Genomic DNA, 16,162 nt, shown 5'->3' with positions numbered 1-16,162 from the left:
CTCATAAACAAAAGAAAGTGTTTTTGAAGGCTGTGCTGCATCTGAGTATCCATGGTTTTGATTATTGTTTATTTTTGTCATGACTGAAGATTACTGTATACTATGGCATAGATGCACATTTTTACTGAAAAGTTAATTAAATCGCTTTTCAAAATTCACAATAGTAATTCAAATAAAGAAAAATAGTAAATGTTTGCTGAAGATGTTGACTAAAATGCTAATATAAGCCAAACCAGCACTTGACACTATCATAGTATTTGCTCTAATGTATAGAACATGCACATTTTTCTTTTTGTGTGTGAAATTGCTCATATACCTTGGTCTTTGTTCTAATGTATAGAACATGCATATTTTTATATTTTTCCTTTATTCTACTTTATTCTAATTTATTTAATTTATTTTTACAATGTCTAATTTGTGGTTATTTATGTTAAGTTTATTATGTAAAATGTAAAAATGTAAAAATCCTGCTTTTATTATATGCATAGTGTGCTTCACCATCATGGTTTTCTACACATTATTATTATTAATAATAATAATAATAATAATAATAATAATAATAATATTATGTATTTATTAGCAGACACCCTTATCCAGGATGAGCATTCCAATTGCAAGTACACATGATTGTGGTTTTACCATGGCATAATACAGTAAACATTTATAAAAGGGAATGTTGTCCCAAACAAGACTACTACAAACCAGCTACAGTTTACTGTTGTGCCCAAATTCCCCTGTTCTTTCTTCTTGCATGAAGATTTTATTTAAACATTTTTAATAAAATAAAAAAGCCACACATGACAGTGAGGCTATATCACAAAAGTAGGCATAGGATTAGGGTATGATAAGAAATATGGGGCATCCACTGCCATTATTATTTGTTTTTAATTGACAAAATCACAGGTTTCCATGGGAAATGCTAGCTTAACTCTGGTTTTAAGAGTCTTAGGAGATGAGTTTCTCTATTGTAAGTGTTTTACTAAGATTTTGTATATTTTCAAATACTTAATTCCTTCAATATGTTGCTATTTAAAGCTTAATAGTCCTTTTAGAACTTGCAATAAAAGATCAAATAAAAACAAAGAATGTACTGTCTCAGTTCAATGATTCACTATTCACAAAAATATGTTGACATTTCTGACAGGTTCTTGGAAAATCCTTCCTTAAATACTCATTAGGATATTATATATATATATATATATATATATATATATATATATAATATCCTAATGAGTATTTAAGGAAGGATTTTCCAAGAACCTGTCAGAAATGTCAACATATTTTTGTAGCTATTAAAGGTTAATTTAAATAGTGAATCATTGAACTGAGACAGTACATTCTTTGTTGTGAATACATTCTATGTATTACGTTTATTTAATACATAGATTTGTGCACACTTCAAAGGAATCAGCCTGACCAGAAGTTCATTACTATGTTTTTTTTATATATATAAACCATAGTAATGAACTTCTGGTCAGGCTGATTCCTTTGAAGTGTGCACAAATCTAAGTATTAAGTAAACTTCACTAAACATATTTCTGTTTTAAAATAAACCACAGCAGTGACAATAACACGTATACAATGAACCATTTAAAATGCTTAGCTCCCTAATTTAAATTAATTGAAACAAATGTAACTGACAATTGCAGATCGCATTTATAAATAAGATGGGAGGTTAACAGTTTAATTAATATATAGCAATACAATTGAAAGTGTTAATTGAAGGAAACAATTATATGTGGATGTTAAGTGTGTATTTAGATTATGCACTTAAGAGTTAAAATCTATATCAAGTGAAGAACTCCAAGGGCAGTGTTTAACTGCACCTGAATCCAACCCCTCTGAAAGTCACCTTCAAAAAGAGCAGTTCTGAAGCACCCAAGGACAACTGCCTGCAGTGTAAAAGCCTATAATTCAATTCTGAAATGTAACTCTTTACAGTGAATTATTCTCCATTATGCATTTGGCCAGGTGTCTACTCAATAAGCCTCTTGTGAAACTTATTAAAGGTGCTATACCTGGCACTCTACATATTGTGTAGCTGGTGCTGAGGGCTTCTTGAAGACACAACAGTTATACAAAGCTCAATCTTGATGCTCCATTATGTGATATGCAGTACAGCGCTTTCCTATGCACATCCACTCAGATACACAATGAATAATTTGGACAGAGAATCACTGTGGATAAGAAGGTCAGTGAGTTAACTTTAAATCACAACTTTGCATCTGGAAAATATTTTCATGAACTAGGCTAATTAAGCAGATGTGCTCAGGTCATAGTTATAAAACACTCACCAGAAAGCATTTAACTTTAGCTTCTCCTCTGTGTCATGGAGGACTTGCTGAATCTCCATCTCCCCCGGCACCCCACTGAAGACGCAGTCTGCAAAGGTGTGGTCCTGTAGATACTCCCCCTGCCACTCCATCTCTGATACCTGCAAGTAAGCAAGCACAGAACTTTAGGGAATTAGATTCAATGTCTTCCTGTTTATTTTTCAATACTAGGTTTACGTGTGAGTGTGTATTTACATTATTATTGTATTTCCCATCTACTATTTAATTTGCTGGATCACTTCCAAACTTGTGTAATTCATTTCAGTAAAATGTGGTACAAAGTTTTGGGAACTCTTGCTAGCTTTAATGATCTTTATTTTCTTTTACATAAATGTTGTCTCACTCAAAGCTTAATAACATTGGCACCAACCACAGCCTGGGTCTGTGTCAGGAACAACTGACACAGTGCACCCACTGCCAATCAGTCCTATAACAGAGAAATGCAAATTGCGCAGAATTGTTTGCAACTGTTGTGGTTTTGAGACTCAGTATGCCATGTCATCCAGTGGTGAGCAGAAAATAAGTTTGTTATGTACGATAATTGTAGCTGTGATGCTGTAGGCCTAACTGTTACAAGGGACAATTAGTATCTTCAGTAAAATACCTACAGTATACATTAACTGAATTCAATCATTTTTTAATAAATACATTAAGAAACAAATTTCTCTTGCAGGGATGAAATGGACAGGTTATAGACATAGTGAGGAGATATCTGATAGAAACAGATTTCAATTTAACTGTCTCTATCTGCTGTTTCTATGTAGGTTTTTTCTTCAGGTTTTCTTATCTTCTACATTTTAATGGTTACTATGTACTATAACTTATTTTGTCTCTTACAGAAACACAAGCCAGGATACAATGTCCTAAGGCTGAAAAGCACCAGAAATGGTCCCACTTCTTGGGGGTTATATTTTATATAGGCCTATGTATATTTCTTCAATGTATATTCCTTCATGAAGGTCTCTAGGGTACACATTTACAGAAATCTAGTGCTTTGCTTACAACTCATACCAGCATATGAATATATTTGGCTTAAATGTATTAATTAATTAATTAAAACAACAATTTTAAAGATGTGTTGTAGCCATTTAAGCATTTATGATGATGATGATGGTGATAATAATAATAATAATAATAATAATAATAATAATAATAATAATAATAATAATAATAACACAAACAATAATAACCTGAGGTTTTCCATTATTTTGCCAATAATTCATAATATGTAGAACATTTACATTTGATATTTTGTTAACCAAAATGAAATCTGTTAGCCATCTCAAAGGAAATCTTTCTGAAAGCAAACATAAATGGAATTATTATTTTGGGTCACTGTTTTAAAGGCATTTCTGTTGAGAAATAATCTTAGAAATAAATAATCGCTCTATAACTTGACATGAAACAAGAAGCAAATAACTGGATAGACCAATGTGTATTATTTTGTCTGTACTCACAATAAATGCATAGATACCACATGCAGGTCTACAGGATTGCAATGAGTTAACAGAAAAGGCTCTTCATTCTCATTTTAAATAAACAATCCAGCACTGTCGCTCCATTCTTTAGTACTTGATACTTAACATATCCTAACAGCAAATCCAGCATTTGGGATCTATGATATCAACACAGTCATCGTGAGTCAAGTGGAATATAATGGAGAGTGTCAGTGTCAATTTCACTTTCTCACACTCCCTTCCCTTCATCTTGCCTGATTTTAATAATCCCTGTCAAACTACAAACAGTCTGCGATACCTTCATGACACAAAAGCCTTCAACTCAGAGACAGAATCTCAACATTCATTTACCCTGTACAAAGGAAAGCTGTCCAGCTGGACAAATATTATTTCCTCACTTGACAATCTCTACAGTTAAGCTTGTATTTTATTTCCTTTTTTTTTAGCTCTCTCTATCAAATAGGGAGTTTATAAAGAGACTTCTTGCAACGTGCAGGTTTTCATTTGTGGGATTAGAAAGCTAACAATGTAATTATAGTGAAAAAGAGAAGGAGAAAAAAGCAATATGTTACACAAAGGAATGCATATCACTGCATGTGTCTGATATATGTTGGAGCAACAATAAAGTGTCAAGTTTATACTGTCAACGCAAACCCCTAATTAGGACAATATGGAGTCTCTTTTAGCGTTATAATTTATTTTGAAAACAAATGCGGAAACTTCAGTGGTCTTTGAAGCTGCCATACAGGAAGAAACATAAATGCATTTATTCCCAGAGCAGTTACCACACACATCAAGTGACAATATCTCCTGCTGTCTCTCCAACATATACTACCAGCATCCTTTTTGTAATAATGAGTGACTTTTAAAATATTTAGCAGCCTTTTCATGCAGCTGTATTTTAAATGCATAGTGAGTTCTGTTGATCAAATTTACACCAGTGCTTTTGTAAACATGCTGTTATTATTTTCCTTTTTCCACAAGCAAGCACAAGCAATTTTGGTTCTTACAATCAAACTGTCATCACTATTTAGGCATGCTACATTTTGTTTAATGTATTAAATGTTTCAATTTAACTTTATGAACTGAACATTTCAGAGTAAATTCAAAGATACTAAGTTTTCATTCAAAAAATAGTGTGTATGTATAAAAATGCATTTAGAGCAATAATAAAACATTAAACCATTAGTACAGTAATAGCCTATAAAACAAAGGTTGAGTATGACATCCAGTTGGTTATTCAAATAGTACCAGGTAATTTAATATCCTATCCTATGTGCTATATACAAACAAGAAAAAAAAACTGTTTTTCAATAAAGTATTTTGCCTTTAGCTGCAAAATTAGTTTGAGAATACAATTTAGCTTATTTAGCTTTGAATTTCAACAAATGTTGCTTCAGTGGCTTTTTAATGGAAAATAATGAAGGGACTAGATAAAACCAGTGTTAATTCCCAAACGAATCTGTATCTATGAGCAAGATCAAAACACATAAACACAACATAAAAACAATCATTTAAATCTGATTGACTAATATTCAAAGCAGAAAGTGCAGTATAAGAGACCCTGAATTAACCTGCAAAACAAAGAAATTACACCAACAGTAACAACTGCACATCCCAGCATTCTGGAAAGTACTATTGTCTCCAGAAAGAGAACTAGAGGTCTACGTATTAAATATTCTATTTTGTTCTACCATTATATTAATACACAAGAAATTAAGAGAGGTTCAAAATTAATTACGTTTCTCATAACTTTAAAAGGACTTAATTCACAATCACTTAAACTTTAGGAGCCTACATAACTGTAGCTATTGAGATTCAAGCTGGAGCTCGTTATGTTAAGGCTCATTATATATTTTCACGCAGCACTGGAAATCTGTGCAAGACACATCCTTAACAGCTTCAAGAAGTAAACAATACAGTAAGGATTGATTCTTCCACTACTTTTTCAGATGGCTGCAGAAGGCCTTTACAATCTTAAAAACACACACACAGGCCACAAGTAGTTTTAAAAATTAGTAAAACTCTTAAATACAGAGATATTCATGGAAAATGACTTATATGCATATAATAATATGCATATGTCTTCTTAAGAAGTTCAATCAATAGTGTAATGTATATAAATATTGTATAGCTTTATTGCTTATAATAGTAATTTAGATTACACATGTAAAGCTTATTATCTTATCTTACCCACTAATGTTGTTCACTGTAATGTGTTGATGTTCGTTTGTGTTTATTTTAGTGATGTTGTTTAAACCCTTGTAATGTTGAGTACATGCAAGTGTACAACATGATAGTGTTAGTAAAACCATGCAAGTCACCTTGGCTAAAGGCATGTTTTTAAAAACCTGAAGAGTAAGACATTTGGCATGTTATAAGAGGTGCATACATTACTTGAAAAAAATGTTAAAAAATATCATTATAACCGACTAAACTTATTAGTTTAATATGATGTAAAACAAATTAAGAAAAAAAAAAAAGAAAATACATTGATTCAGACAGTGGAGCTGCAGTAAATCCCTTAAGGCTTCAATGCTTCAATACATATTTTATTTTGGGGAATAATCTTACATCATGTTAACCCAACCACTCATATATTATTTAAATTACTTTGCCTGATCAGCTACGTTAATTCATTTTCTCAATTAGAATCGTGATTTATGTAGTGAATCCACCACTTTAGGGTATTAGTATTTTAAGCAACAATTCACAATTACATTTTAAAATGTAAAAGCAATGGAATAATGTTGCAGTTTTCGTTTCTTTTTCTTTTCTTGTATTACTATTATTCACTTCACCGAAGCTAGTGAACCCGCTTGCAGGTCTGTAAACGGTCATTCTCTACATGAGTTTCATATACAGCCACATATAATGATAACACAGTCAGAAGTTAATGATATGAGAGTTCACATGAGAGTACAACCACTTTCTTTCTAGAGCTAATAGAAAAACCTAATCAAATAACACTTGTAGCCGTGATATACTATTGTACTTTTTTAAGTCAAATACTTCAGTCCTGTGAAGGTGCTTAGTGTCGAAAAAAGTTGAATATGACTATGCGAGTCGGTCAGAAATATGAAACGAGCGTACCATCCGACCCGGCCCTTGACACAGAGTGTGCAGTCCTGCTCCGCGGGTAGTCACGTAAACACCACCACGTCTCCAACCAAGAGCGTCTCTAACGACGGACAGGAAGCAGCTCAACCAAGCACTTCCGCCGCGGGGGACGAGCGCACTCTGTGCTGTGGGGAGGTTTGAGACTGTGGGTATTATTGTATAGCAAATAACTAGGCACTGGCTTTCAATAATTTAATCTGTTCCATGTATTAACATTTTAAATCGTCATGGCGACACGCTCTTAGCTAACTGTATAATAATAATAATTTTAGATGTTAAAGTCTATGAACCCCCCCTCCTATTAAGAAGTGTTACAACCTGCCGTGTTATCTCTAGTACTGCTACGGAGAGAGTGCAGCTGGATCTTTGGTCGCGTTCGTGTAGCGCAGATAACCGCAGTCCTGCGCAGATCTGCGCGGCCGCCCATCCAGTGGAATCGGTGGAAGTATGCAGATCTGTGCAGAAATGCGCAGATGTGCGTTACAAGAACGCAACCATTTTTTTGAAGGGGTTGTTTAATATTCGTATGGAAAGTGGTTGTGCGTGTTACCGATATCAGCCCTGCCCTTTGTGTGTACCAATAATGTAGGTCATAATAATGAAGTGTTTCATAGAATTGTGAGTTGCAACGGCCGACTATACCCAAGAAACCACCCCCTGCCTTAACAGAAATGGTACAGCCTGAGTCATGTGTGGAGGATGTCTGAAAAATTTGGCGCTTAGGTATACCAGTAGATTGCATGTGTTGAATTATTCAGGATTGTAATAATAATACAGTTCGTCATTGGGGAAGGCAAAGACGTACAGGTATGTTATCCTCCTCTTGCCAATAAACGTGCAAATTATCTTAACTATAGTACAAATATAAATAGATGATCCTTACACGTGACAATGCTGTATTCCTATTCTGTAACTATCTCTGCTTCACACTAAGCCCATAAACTTGTTTTTGTAAGGTTGCTGACAAAAAGAACAACGATGAAGTTGCAAAACATGAACACGTCTGTGTGAATTTTGTAAAATCATGTGGTTGAATTAAGCAACGGTCGTGTTTTGTTTTTAAAATAACTTAAACCAAGTATTAAACCACGTATTCCATATTATTTGCGAGGGCAGGGGTCTATGGAGGAGGGTGTGTGTCTAGTTGCAGAAACAAGTGTTGCACTTCCAACATTTAACAGACAATCATACACGTGCTGCATGCGTTCTAATTGACTTTTGTTGTTGCAAAATATTTTGCATGCTTATTTATCTTACTTTGAGATAGCTGTGCAATTGAAATAAAGATTTACATGTTTCCTTTTCGCTTGTAAAGCGAGTGGGTCCAAGTAGTTTAAAATAACGCGTGTCTTGTTTCCAGCCCAACAAAATATCACTTGTTGGCAGCAGTGGGGCTGGTCAGTTTTAGTTGATCTTTCCCTTTCGTTTGTTTAAATGGCACTCCCCGCTTTGAGGATCTCCACTCCACACTGCGTTATCCTGATTTACTCCTCTGTGTACACAGACTCTGTACTCTTATTGTGGGCTGCTTGCAGAGAGTGACCCCTTCTCGTCATAGTTTTAAAGTATCACTACCACAATAATAACTGGAGTCATCCAATGTGGATTCCCTCAAATATGTAATGTATTATTAGTGCAAGCACTTTTCTGTGCGTTTATCTATCCATTGGTTGGGACTTGTTAACAAGAGTAGAGAAGCAAACATGGTGGTTTAGAGTAATGCAACGTCTCAATTCCAAAGTGTTTGTTTATTAAATTATATGTATGTGTCCACTCTGTCTACTGCAATATTATTAATATTATTATTTTGTGTTTGTCCATAAAAAAAAGTACATTCCTATTTAGTGTGCATACTACCTGCCTATTTATTGTCAGTAATAAAATAAACTGATATATGGGTGCGTATATACAGACAAATTAATGGAAAATCCAACTTTAAGTGTCTCAGTAAGGTGCTGGGCCACCACGAGCCACCAGAACAGCTTCAGTGTGCCTTGGCACAGATTCTATGAGTCTCTGGACTCTACTGGAGGGATGGAACATCATTCTTCCAAAGGATATTTCCTCATTTGGTGTTTTGATGAGTCCAAAATCTCCCATAGGTGTTCAATTGGGTTGAGATCTGGTGACTGTGAAGGCCATAGCATATAATTCACATAATTGTCATACTCTTCACACCATTCAGTGACCCCTTGTGCCCTGTGGATGGGGGCATTGTCATCCTGAAAGAGACCACTCTCATCAGGATAGAAATGTGTCACCATAGGATAAAGGTGATCACTATGAAAAACTTTGTAATGATTTGCAGTGACCCTTCCCTCTAAGGGGAAAAGTGGACCCAAACCCAAACCAGAGCCTCCGGACCCACTCACTGTAGGGGTCAAGCAGTCAGGCCTGTACCGTTCTCTTGGTGACCACACATGCACTCGTCCACTTGTCGAGAATATGGTGAAGGATGACTCATCTGACCATATAACTTTTTTCTACATCTCTGTAGACCTGTTCCTATGTTTTTTCCACCATTGAACTCATTGAACAAATGTGCATTTGTCTTTGTTACAGATCTTTTCCTCTTGCCATCTTGATCCAAAATCGAGGTCAACTGGTCCTGCTCAGGATTTTTATACATGCCACAGAGCATGATAGGATGTTAATTGCTTAATTTTATCATGCAGTACACCTGTTTGGGGGCATCTGCATGTGCCTCCACTCATTTATTCATTTTTTTCCTTTAATTTGACACCTGTATGTCTGAATCGGTCAAATATTTTTTGGTTATTAATTGTTTGTTTATTTGGGGGGACTAACATGCCCCATTTTCATTGAGACCTATTTATAATTTACTTTATACAGTTTGCATTTTTTTATCTATAGCAATTCTCCCTCTAACTGGTATTGAAATAATTATATACCTACATACAAAATTAACTTAAACCAAGTTAGTCTTCTGATGCAGAAAGACCTGAGTGGACAGGAGGGAGTGTAAGGAGAGAGAAGAGGATTCCATACCACACTGTACTGTCTGTAATAGTAGGTAAGAGACAAAGTTTTCAACTGAATGTGAGCCAAAATCCAGAGCCAGTGGAGGGTGTGGATTAATGGAGTAGTGTGTGATGCCACCAGACAGCAGCAGTGTTCTTGATGATCTGGAGAGGGCGGATAGCAGATGCAGGCAGGCCAGCCAGGAGGGAGGTGCAGTAATCCAGGCTGGAGAGAACCAGGTTCTGCACAAGCAGCTGAGTAGAGTAGTTGGTGACATATTTAACAAGTAGGCTATTAGTTTTTAACTTAAAAATGTAGACTGTATGAATATTTTTTTTTAAATTTATATACAGTACTGTGCAAAAGTTTTAGGCAGGTGTGTAGGCAGGTGCTTTCAAAAATAGACATGTTAATAGATTATATTTATCAATTAACACAATGCAAAGAGAGTGAACAGAAGAAAAATCTACATCAAATCCATATTTGGTGTGACCACCTTTTGCCTTCAAAACAGCATAAATTCTTCTAGGTACACTTACACAAAGTCAGGGATTTTGTAGGCAAATAGACAGGTGTATGATTAAACAGTTATACCAAACAGGTGCTAATGATCATCAATTCAATATGTAGGTTGAAACTATCATTAACTGATACAGAAACAGCTGTGTAGGAGGAATAAAACTGGGTGAGGAACAGCCAAACTCGGCTAACAAGGTGAGGTTGCTGAAGACAGTTTACTGTCAAAAGTCATACACCATGGCAATACTGAGCACAGCAACTAGACACAAGGTAGTTATACTGCATCAGCAAGGTCTCTCCCAGGCAGAAATTTCAAGGCAGACAGGGGTTTCCAGATGGGCTGTCCAAGCTCTTTTGAAGACGCACAAAGAAACGGGCAACGTTGAGGAGCGTAGACGCAGCGGTCGGCCAAGGAAATTAACTGCAGCAGATGAAAGACACATCATGCTTACTTCCCTTCACAATCTGAAGATGTCAAGCAGTGACATGAGCTCAGAACTGGTACACCCATCTAGTGTCCGGAGAAGTCTGGTCAGAAGTGGCCTTCATGGAAGACTTGTGGCCAAAAAGCCATACCTCCAACATGGCAACAAGGCCAAGTGACTCAACTATGCACGAAAATACAGGAACTGGGGTGCAGAAAAATGGAAGATGCTCTGGACTGATGAGTCAAAATTTGAAATATTTGGCTGTAGCAGAAGGCAGTTTGTTCGCTGAAGTGCTGGAGAGCGGTACACGAATGAGTGTCTGCAGGCAACAGTGAAGCATGGTGGAGGTTCCTTGCAAGTTTGGGGCTGCATTTCTGCAAATGGAGTTGGGGATTTGGTCAGAATTAATGGTCTCCTCAGTGCTGACAAATACAGGCAGATACTGATCCATCATGCAATACCACCGGGGAGGCATTTGATTGGCCCCGAATTTATTCTGCAGAATGACAACGACCCCAAACATACAGCGGAAGTCATTAAGAACTGTCTTCAGCGTAAAGAAGAACAAGGAGTCCTGGAAGAGTGGTATGGCCCCCACAGAGCCCTGATCTCAACACCATCGAGTCTGTCTGGGATTACATGAAGAGAGAGAAGCAGCTGAGGCTGCCTTAATCCACAGAAGGACTGTGGTTAGTTCTCCAAGATGTTTGGGCCAACCTACTTGCAGAGTTTCTTCAAAAATTGTCTGAAAGTGTACCTAGAATTTATGCTGTTTTGAAGGCAAAGAGGGGTCACACCAAATATTGATTTGATGTAGATTTTTCTTCTGTTCACTCACTTTGCATTTTGTTAATTGATAAATATTGTCTATTTTTGAAAGCATTCTTACTTTACAGCATTTTTTAACACCTGCCTAAAACTTTTGCACAGTACTGTATATTTAATGTTGTAGTTGAAGGATTTAGCTGACAACGATCTTTATTATTTTTCAATTGAATTTTGGTTCTTTTTTTAAATAAAGACATTTAAAGGCATGTCAATTTTCAACCTACTTGTTCTATTGTCTAGCAAATGTAAAAATTGACTGATTATACAAGGAAACAATAGTTACTATTTCAAAAATAATGTAGTTGCAGGTGGGAGCTTTTGAGATATTCTGGGTGATTGTTTGGACAGGGAAACTAAACTGAAAGTGGTAATTTTAATGGTTAAAAAAACATGTATCTTTAGCTAGTTACAGTTTAATTTACAAACTAGGCTCTACCTTAGCCAAAATGAGAGGATTTAGGTTATATTTTCTACATTTTTCAGAAAACCTCAGAGGACCTCTTAATGCCTCAATGAATGTCGTGGGTGCTCAGCTCAGAACAACACCAAACCAATCGCAAAACATCTAATTAAAAAAAATCTATCTGGTATACCAGGTTTCCTTGGATAGAATGGGACTCAGACCAAAGAGTCATCATTCAACAACAATATTCTAGAAAATGTTATAGATTTTATGTTGGATCACTCAGTATGGTAAAAATAGGTTTCCCTAGAGCTTAAAAAAAAGAAAAACTCAACCTAAAAACAAAAATTTCTTCAACCAGGGTCCAAACCTATTCTTATTTAAAGATTTGAAATATATTTTGTGTGTAAGCTCAAATGACTTAGGGCCAGATTAAATCAAAACTTTGACCCACCCACTAATAGACAACTACAGAACTGTACTAATTTGTGGCTTCATTGTTAGTAAGAAGCCACTTTCTTCTAATCAGAAATGTAACTGTTATGATATACAGGTTTGTAGTTTGCTATTAGCAGGTGGGTCAAAGTTTTGATTTAATCTGGCCCCAAGTCTGCATTATCAGCGCATTAACTTACATGCTTTGTAGCCATAACAATATAATACTCATTCGTAAGATGTAACATTAATTGGAAATCATTTTTCAAATGTATTTATAGTGTCATTTTATAGTAATTAATTATAAAATCTTACATGTCATTTGCAAAATCATTAATTCAGGTTATAGTGGTATGCTGTGTTTTCTATAGAAGTGAGGGATGACATGTCAGGAAGGCAGTGCAAATTCAAAGATCCCCGTTTCTGGGACTGATAAGGGGAAGTATCAGGAAATGTACGCTGAGCGTATTTCAAATTTTGCAGGAAGTCCATTGATGTCGGTAATATGGGCATCTCGGCAGTCAAGAGTCATGCACGTGGCCAGGGACATCTCAAGATAGCAGGACAGTTACAAAACGGGCCCCATATGACACATTTCATGAGGGAGACAACTGAGAGAGCAGCTCCCATGACCAGTGCAGAAGAGGCAAGTATCAGTCAGGGAAGAATAAAGCTGTAAGCGTCAAATGCAGATGGTGAGGGTACAAGCTCAGGACCACAGGGCCACTCCACAGTTGCAAATATTTTTTTAAGCCAAGCTGTATTAGAAGCTGAGATTTGCTGGGTTATGAAGTCACATTTTTCATTCAACTCATGCTCAGATGTGTCTGATTTTTTTTCACAAATGTTTCCAGTGAAATTGCAAAGAGGTTTTCATGTGGTGCAACAAAAGCAGTTTACCTTGTATGTTTTGGTTTAGCACAATATTTCAAAGAGCAGCTCATCAAGGACATTAGACAGGCAAAGAGCTATGTAATCTCTTTTGATGCATGCCTTAACAAAGTGACTCAGACAGAGCAGATGGATGTAGTTGTATGATACTGGAGTGAAAGTGAGGAGAAGGTACATTACCTGGATTCAGAGTTTTTGGTACAGATTCAAGCAGAGAAGCTTCTTGAGAAAATGAAGAATAGCCTATCACCATTTGCTCCAAATATCCTTGGATGGCCCAAATGTAAATTTGACATTTTTTAGAATATTCCAAGAGGACAGGAGCCAGGAGGACCCGAGTGTAGCAGAGTTGATCAATCTGGGAAGCTGTGGTCTGCATATTGTGCATTACAGTTTTCAACAGGGTGAGAAAAAGACTGGTTGGAAGCTGGGAGAAATGCTAAGAGCCCTGTGGCAGTTGTTCCATGACACACCAGCCAGGTGACATGACTTCACTGAAGTCACAAAAATTACAAAATTCCCTCTTAAATTCTGTGCTCACAGATGGGTGGAAGACTTAGCAGTGGCAGAGCGTGGGATTGACATATGGCCATCTATGCAGACATTTATAAACGTAAAGAAGCTCCCTAAGAGCATGGTGCCAACATCAGCATCTTTTATCTTAGTGGCAGAGGCCACTACTGACCCCCTCTTTAAGGCCAAGCTTCAGTTTTTTTCATATGTATTAAGGCAGCTTAAACCCTTTCTGGAAGCTTTTCAAACTGATGCCCCAATTGTGCCCTTTTTGGCAAAGGAGCTGCAGTCCACTCTGAGGAGCTTGCTTTCCTGCTTCATGAAGAGGGATGTCCTAGAAAACTTCAAGACATCCTTCCAAATGCTCAAACTTGACCCACTCAACAAAGCACTGCATGTATCACTCAAACAGCTTGACATGGGCTTTGCCACTAAGCAAGCTCTGGACAAAGCTTCAGAGAAGCTTCAGGAAAATCAGTTGAATGGACAGCAGTTCAAAAGGAATGCATCACCTTCCTTTCAGCAACTACCAAGAAACTAATTGAAAAATGCCCACTAATGTATGCTGCTGTAAGAATCATGATCTCCCTTCAGGTCGACATGCTGGTCGAACCTGAAAGAGAGGACTCTGATATCCCTAGGTTTGGTGCTAGATTCTCTGATTCCCCACTGGAAGGAGCACTACCAAAGGCCCTCATGTATCATTGCAGAGCAGCCAGGATGTGATATGTTCAGTACCTGGAAGATGAGAAAAAGAAGAAAGAGATACCTTTACATGTTAAAAAAGAAAGGAACTAAACTCTGAGATGACAAATGTGACAACAAAGAGGCAGAAGATAATCGAGCATAGAGGCAATGCAAAAAGAAGCAGATTAAATGGCAGAGTGGGCTGAAAAAACAAGACTTCACACTGGTCACTATGTCCAATGTCCAATTGCAAAAGTGTAACAGAAAAAAAGACAGAGGTGACAGCTCTGGATACAACTCTGAAAGACTTGAAAGAACAACTGAAAACACTGAGGTAGACCAAACCCAACATTTAAATAAGTAGTCAAAACAGACTTTAGATTTAATTTTGTTCTGAGTTCATATAGATTCTGCAATTCGTTTTTTTGTTATACTGGACAAAAAGTGAATGGACACAAACACTTACCTCTTTTAGGTAGGCCTATACTGTAGTTCTGATATTTCAGTAAAAGGCAGTGATACAATCATAATTGTGAAATTGATTCAGTTATTGTATTTGTTGCAGGTCTGTGTGCCGGTGTCAAGTCAGTCAGTTCTCGAAATACTGCCAGTCAACAACCAAGGGAATATAGTTGGGGAATAAAAACATGGTTTTCTATGCTGGTGGTAGATGAGGGTGGCATTATAATGGTGGGCGGTATAGCGAGCAAGCACTGTATATCCAAGTACAAGTCATGGAAAATGTCCTTGAAAAGCCCTGGAAAATTATGTCCTAATAAGAGTGGGAACTCTGTAGTACAGGGCAATTAAGAGTAAGGCCTGCCCACTTTGAGTGCTCCTGATTTTCCATTTTGAGAAATGGCAAATTATAGGAATTTGTTTCTGCTTTTCAAAAGTGCATAGTTCAGTTTTTCTTTTTCTTTGTTTTTCCCCTTTAGAATTAAATGTAATTTAACCATAAGCAATGTTTTGCTGTTAATATAATACAGTACAATAACCAATATAAATTTGATTTATTTTGCAGCCACTGAATTAGTTGTTAAATATTTTATTACAAAATCCCCTAACAATGTACCATAGGTCAAGGTTGGGCAATGCAATATAATTCAGAAACCTTCTTTTTCAAGAAGTGTATTACTGTATTAAACAATGTAAGCAGTTTTGGGTTTTTACTGATATGAGACAAAAATAAATAACAGTAGAAGTATTGTTGTGAGCTACATTTGAGAGATGACAAATACTGCTGTTGCATTTTCTTTTCAAGAAATATGCTCTCTAGCTATAGTAGTAGTAGTAGCAGCAGTAATTATACTATACATTTACCATGTCAACGTTACATTAGAAACATGTATATAAATTATATCACAGAAAATATCATTACATTTAGGCCTAATTGTTAAATATAATTGTTTACTTTTTAAGCAACCATGAAGCTTCCTTATATGATTACAATGTAGTGTCTTGATTAAATAATTAAAACGCATGAGTTTGAAATGCATAAAAATGCAGAATTGGAGTTTAAGATCTGTGAATATACATGTTTACAGGTAATGTAGCCTTCCCTGT

General features: G+C 36.3%; 2 protein-coding genes across 9 annotated transcripts in view; one reads left to right on the top strand and one right to left on the bottom strand.

The window, feature by feature from the left end:
- The window catches only part of kiaa0825 (KIAA0825 ortholog), a 153,077-nt gene extending 146,113 nt beyond the window's left edge, over nucleotides 1–6,964 (bottom strand). For all 4 annotated transcript variants that reach the window (XR_010817671.1, XM_066711843.1, XM_066711844.1 and 1 more), the window contains exons 1-2: nucleotides 6,884–6,964; nucleotides 2,295–2,434 (exon numbers count right to left, since the gene is read on the bottom strand). Coding sequence is in view for 3 of the 4 variants with exons in the window: in XM_066711843.1 (XP_066567940.1) it covers nucleotides 2,295–2,434; nucleotides 6,884–6,886 (143 nt within the window). In the remaining variant the exon portion in view is untranslated. The remainder of the gene's footprint in view (nucleotides 1–2,294; nucleotides 2,435–6,883) is intronic.
- Nucleotides 6,965–7,466: 502 nt separating this feature from the next.
- Nucleotides 7,467–16,162, top strand: part of slf1 (SMC5/6 complex localization factor 1) — a 66,149-nt gene continuing 57,453 nt past the window's right edge. The window contains exons 1-2 of one of the 5 annotated variants that reach the window (XM_066711840.1): nucleotides 7,467–7,717; nucleotides 9,854–9,944. The gene's annotated coding sequence lies outside the window, so the exon portion shown is untranslated. Of the gene's footprint in view, nucleotides 7,718–9,472; nucleotides 9,945–16,162 lie in introns of all 5 variants that reach the window. The other 4 variants (XM_066711838.1, XM_066711837.1, XM_066711842.1 and 1 more) reach the window with 4 other exon arrangements.

Source organism: Amia ocellicauda, chromosome 8, assembly GCF_036373705.1.
Source record: "Amia ocellicauda isolate fAmiCal2 chromosome 8, fAmiCal2.hap1, whole genome shotgun sequence".
Classification (NCBI taxonomy): Eukaryota; Metazoa; Chordata; class Actinopteri; order Amiiformes; family Amiidae; genus Amia; species Amia ocellicauda.
This window is presented reverse-complemented; position numbering and strand designations above follow the sequence as displayed.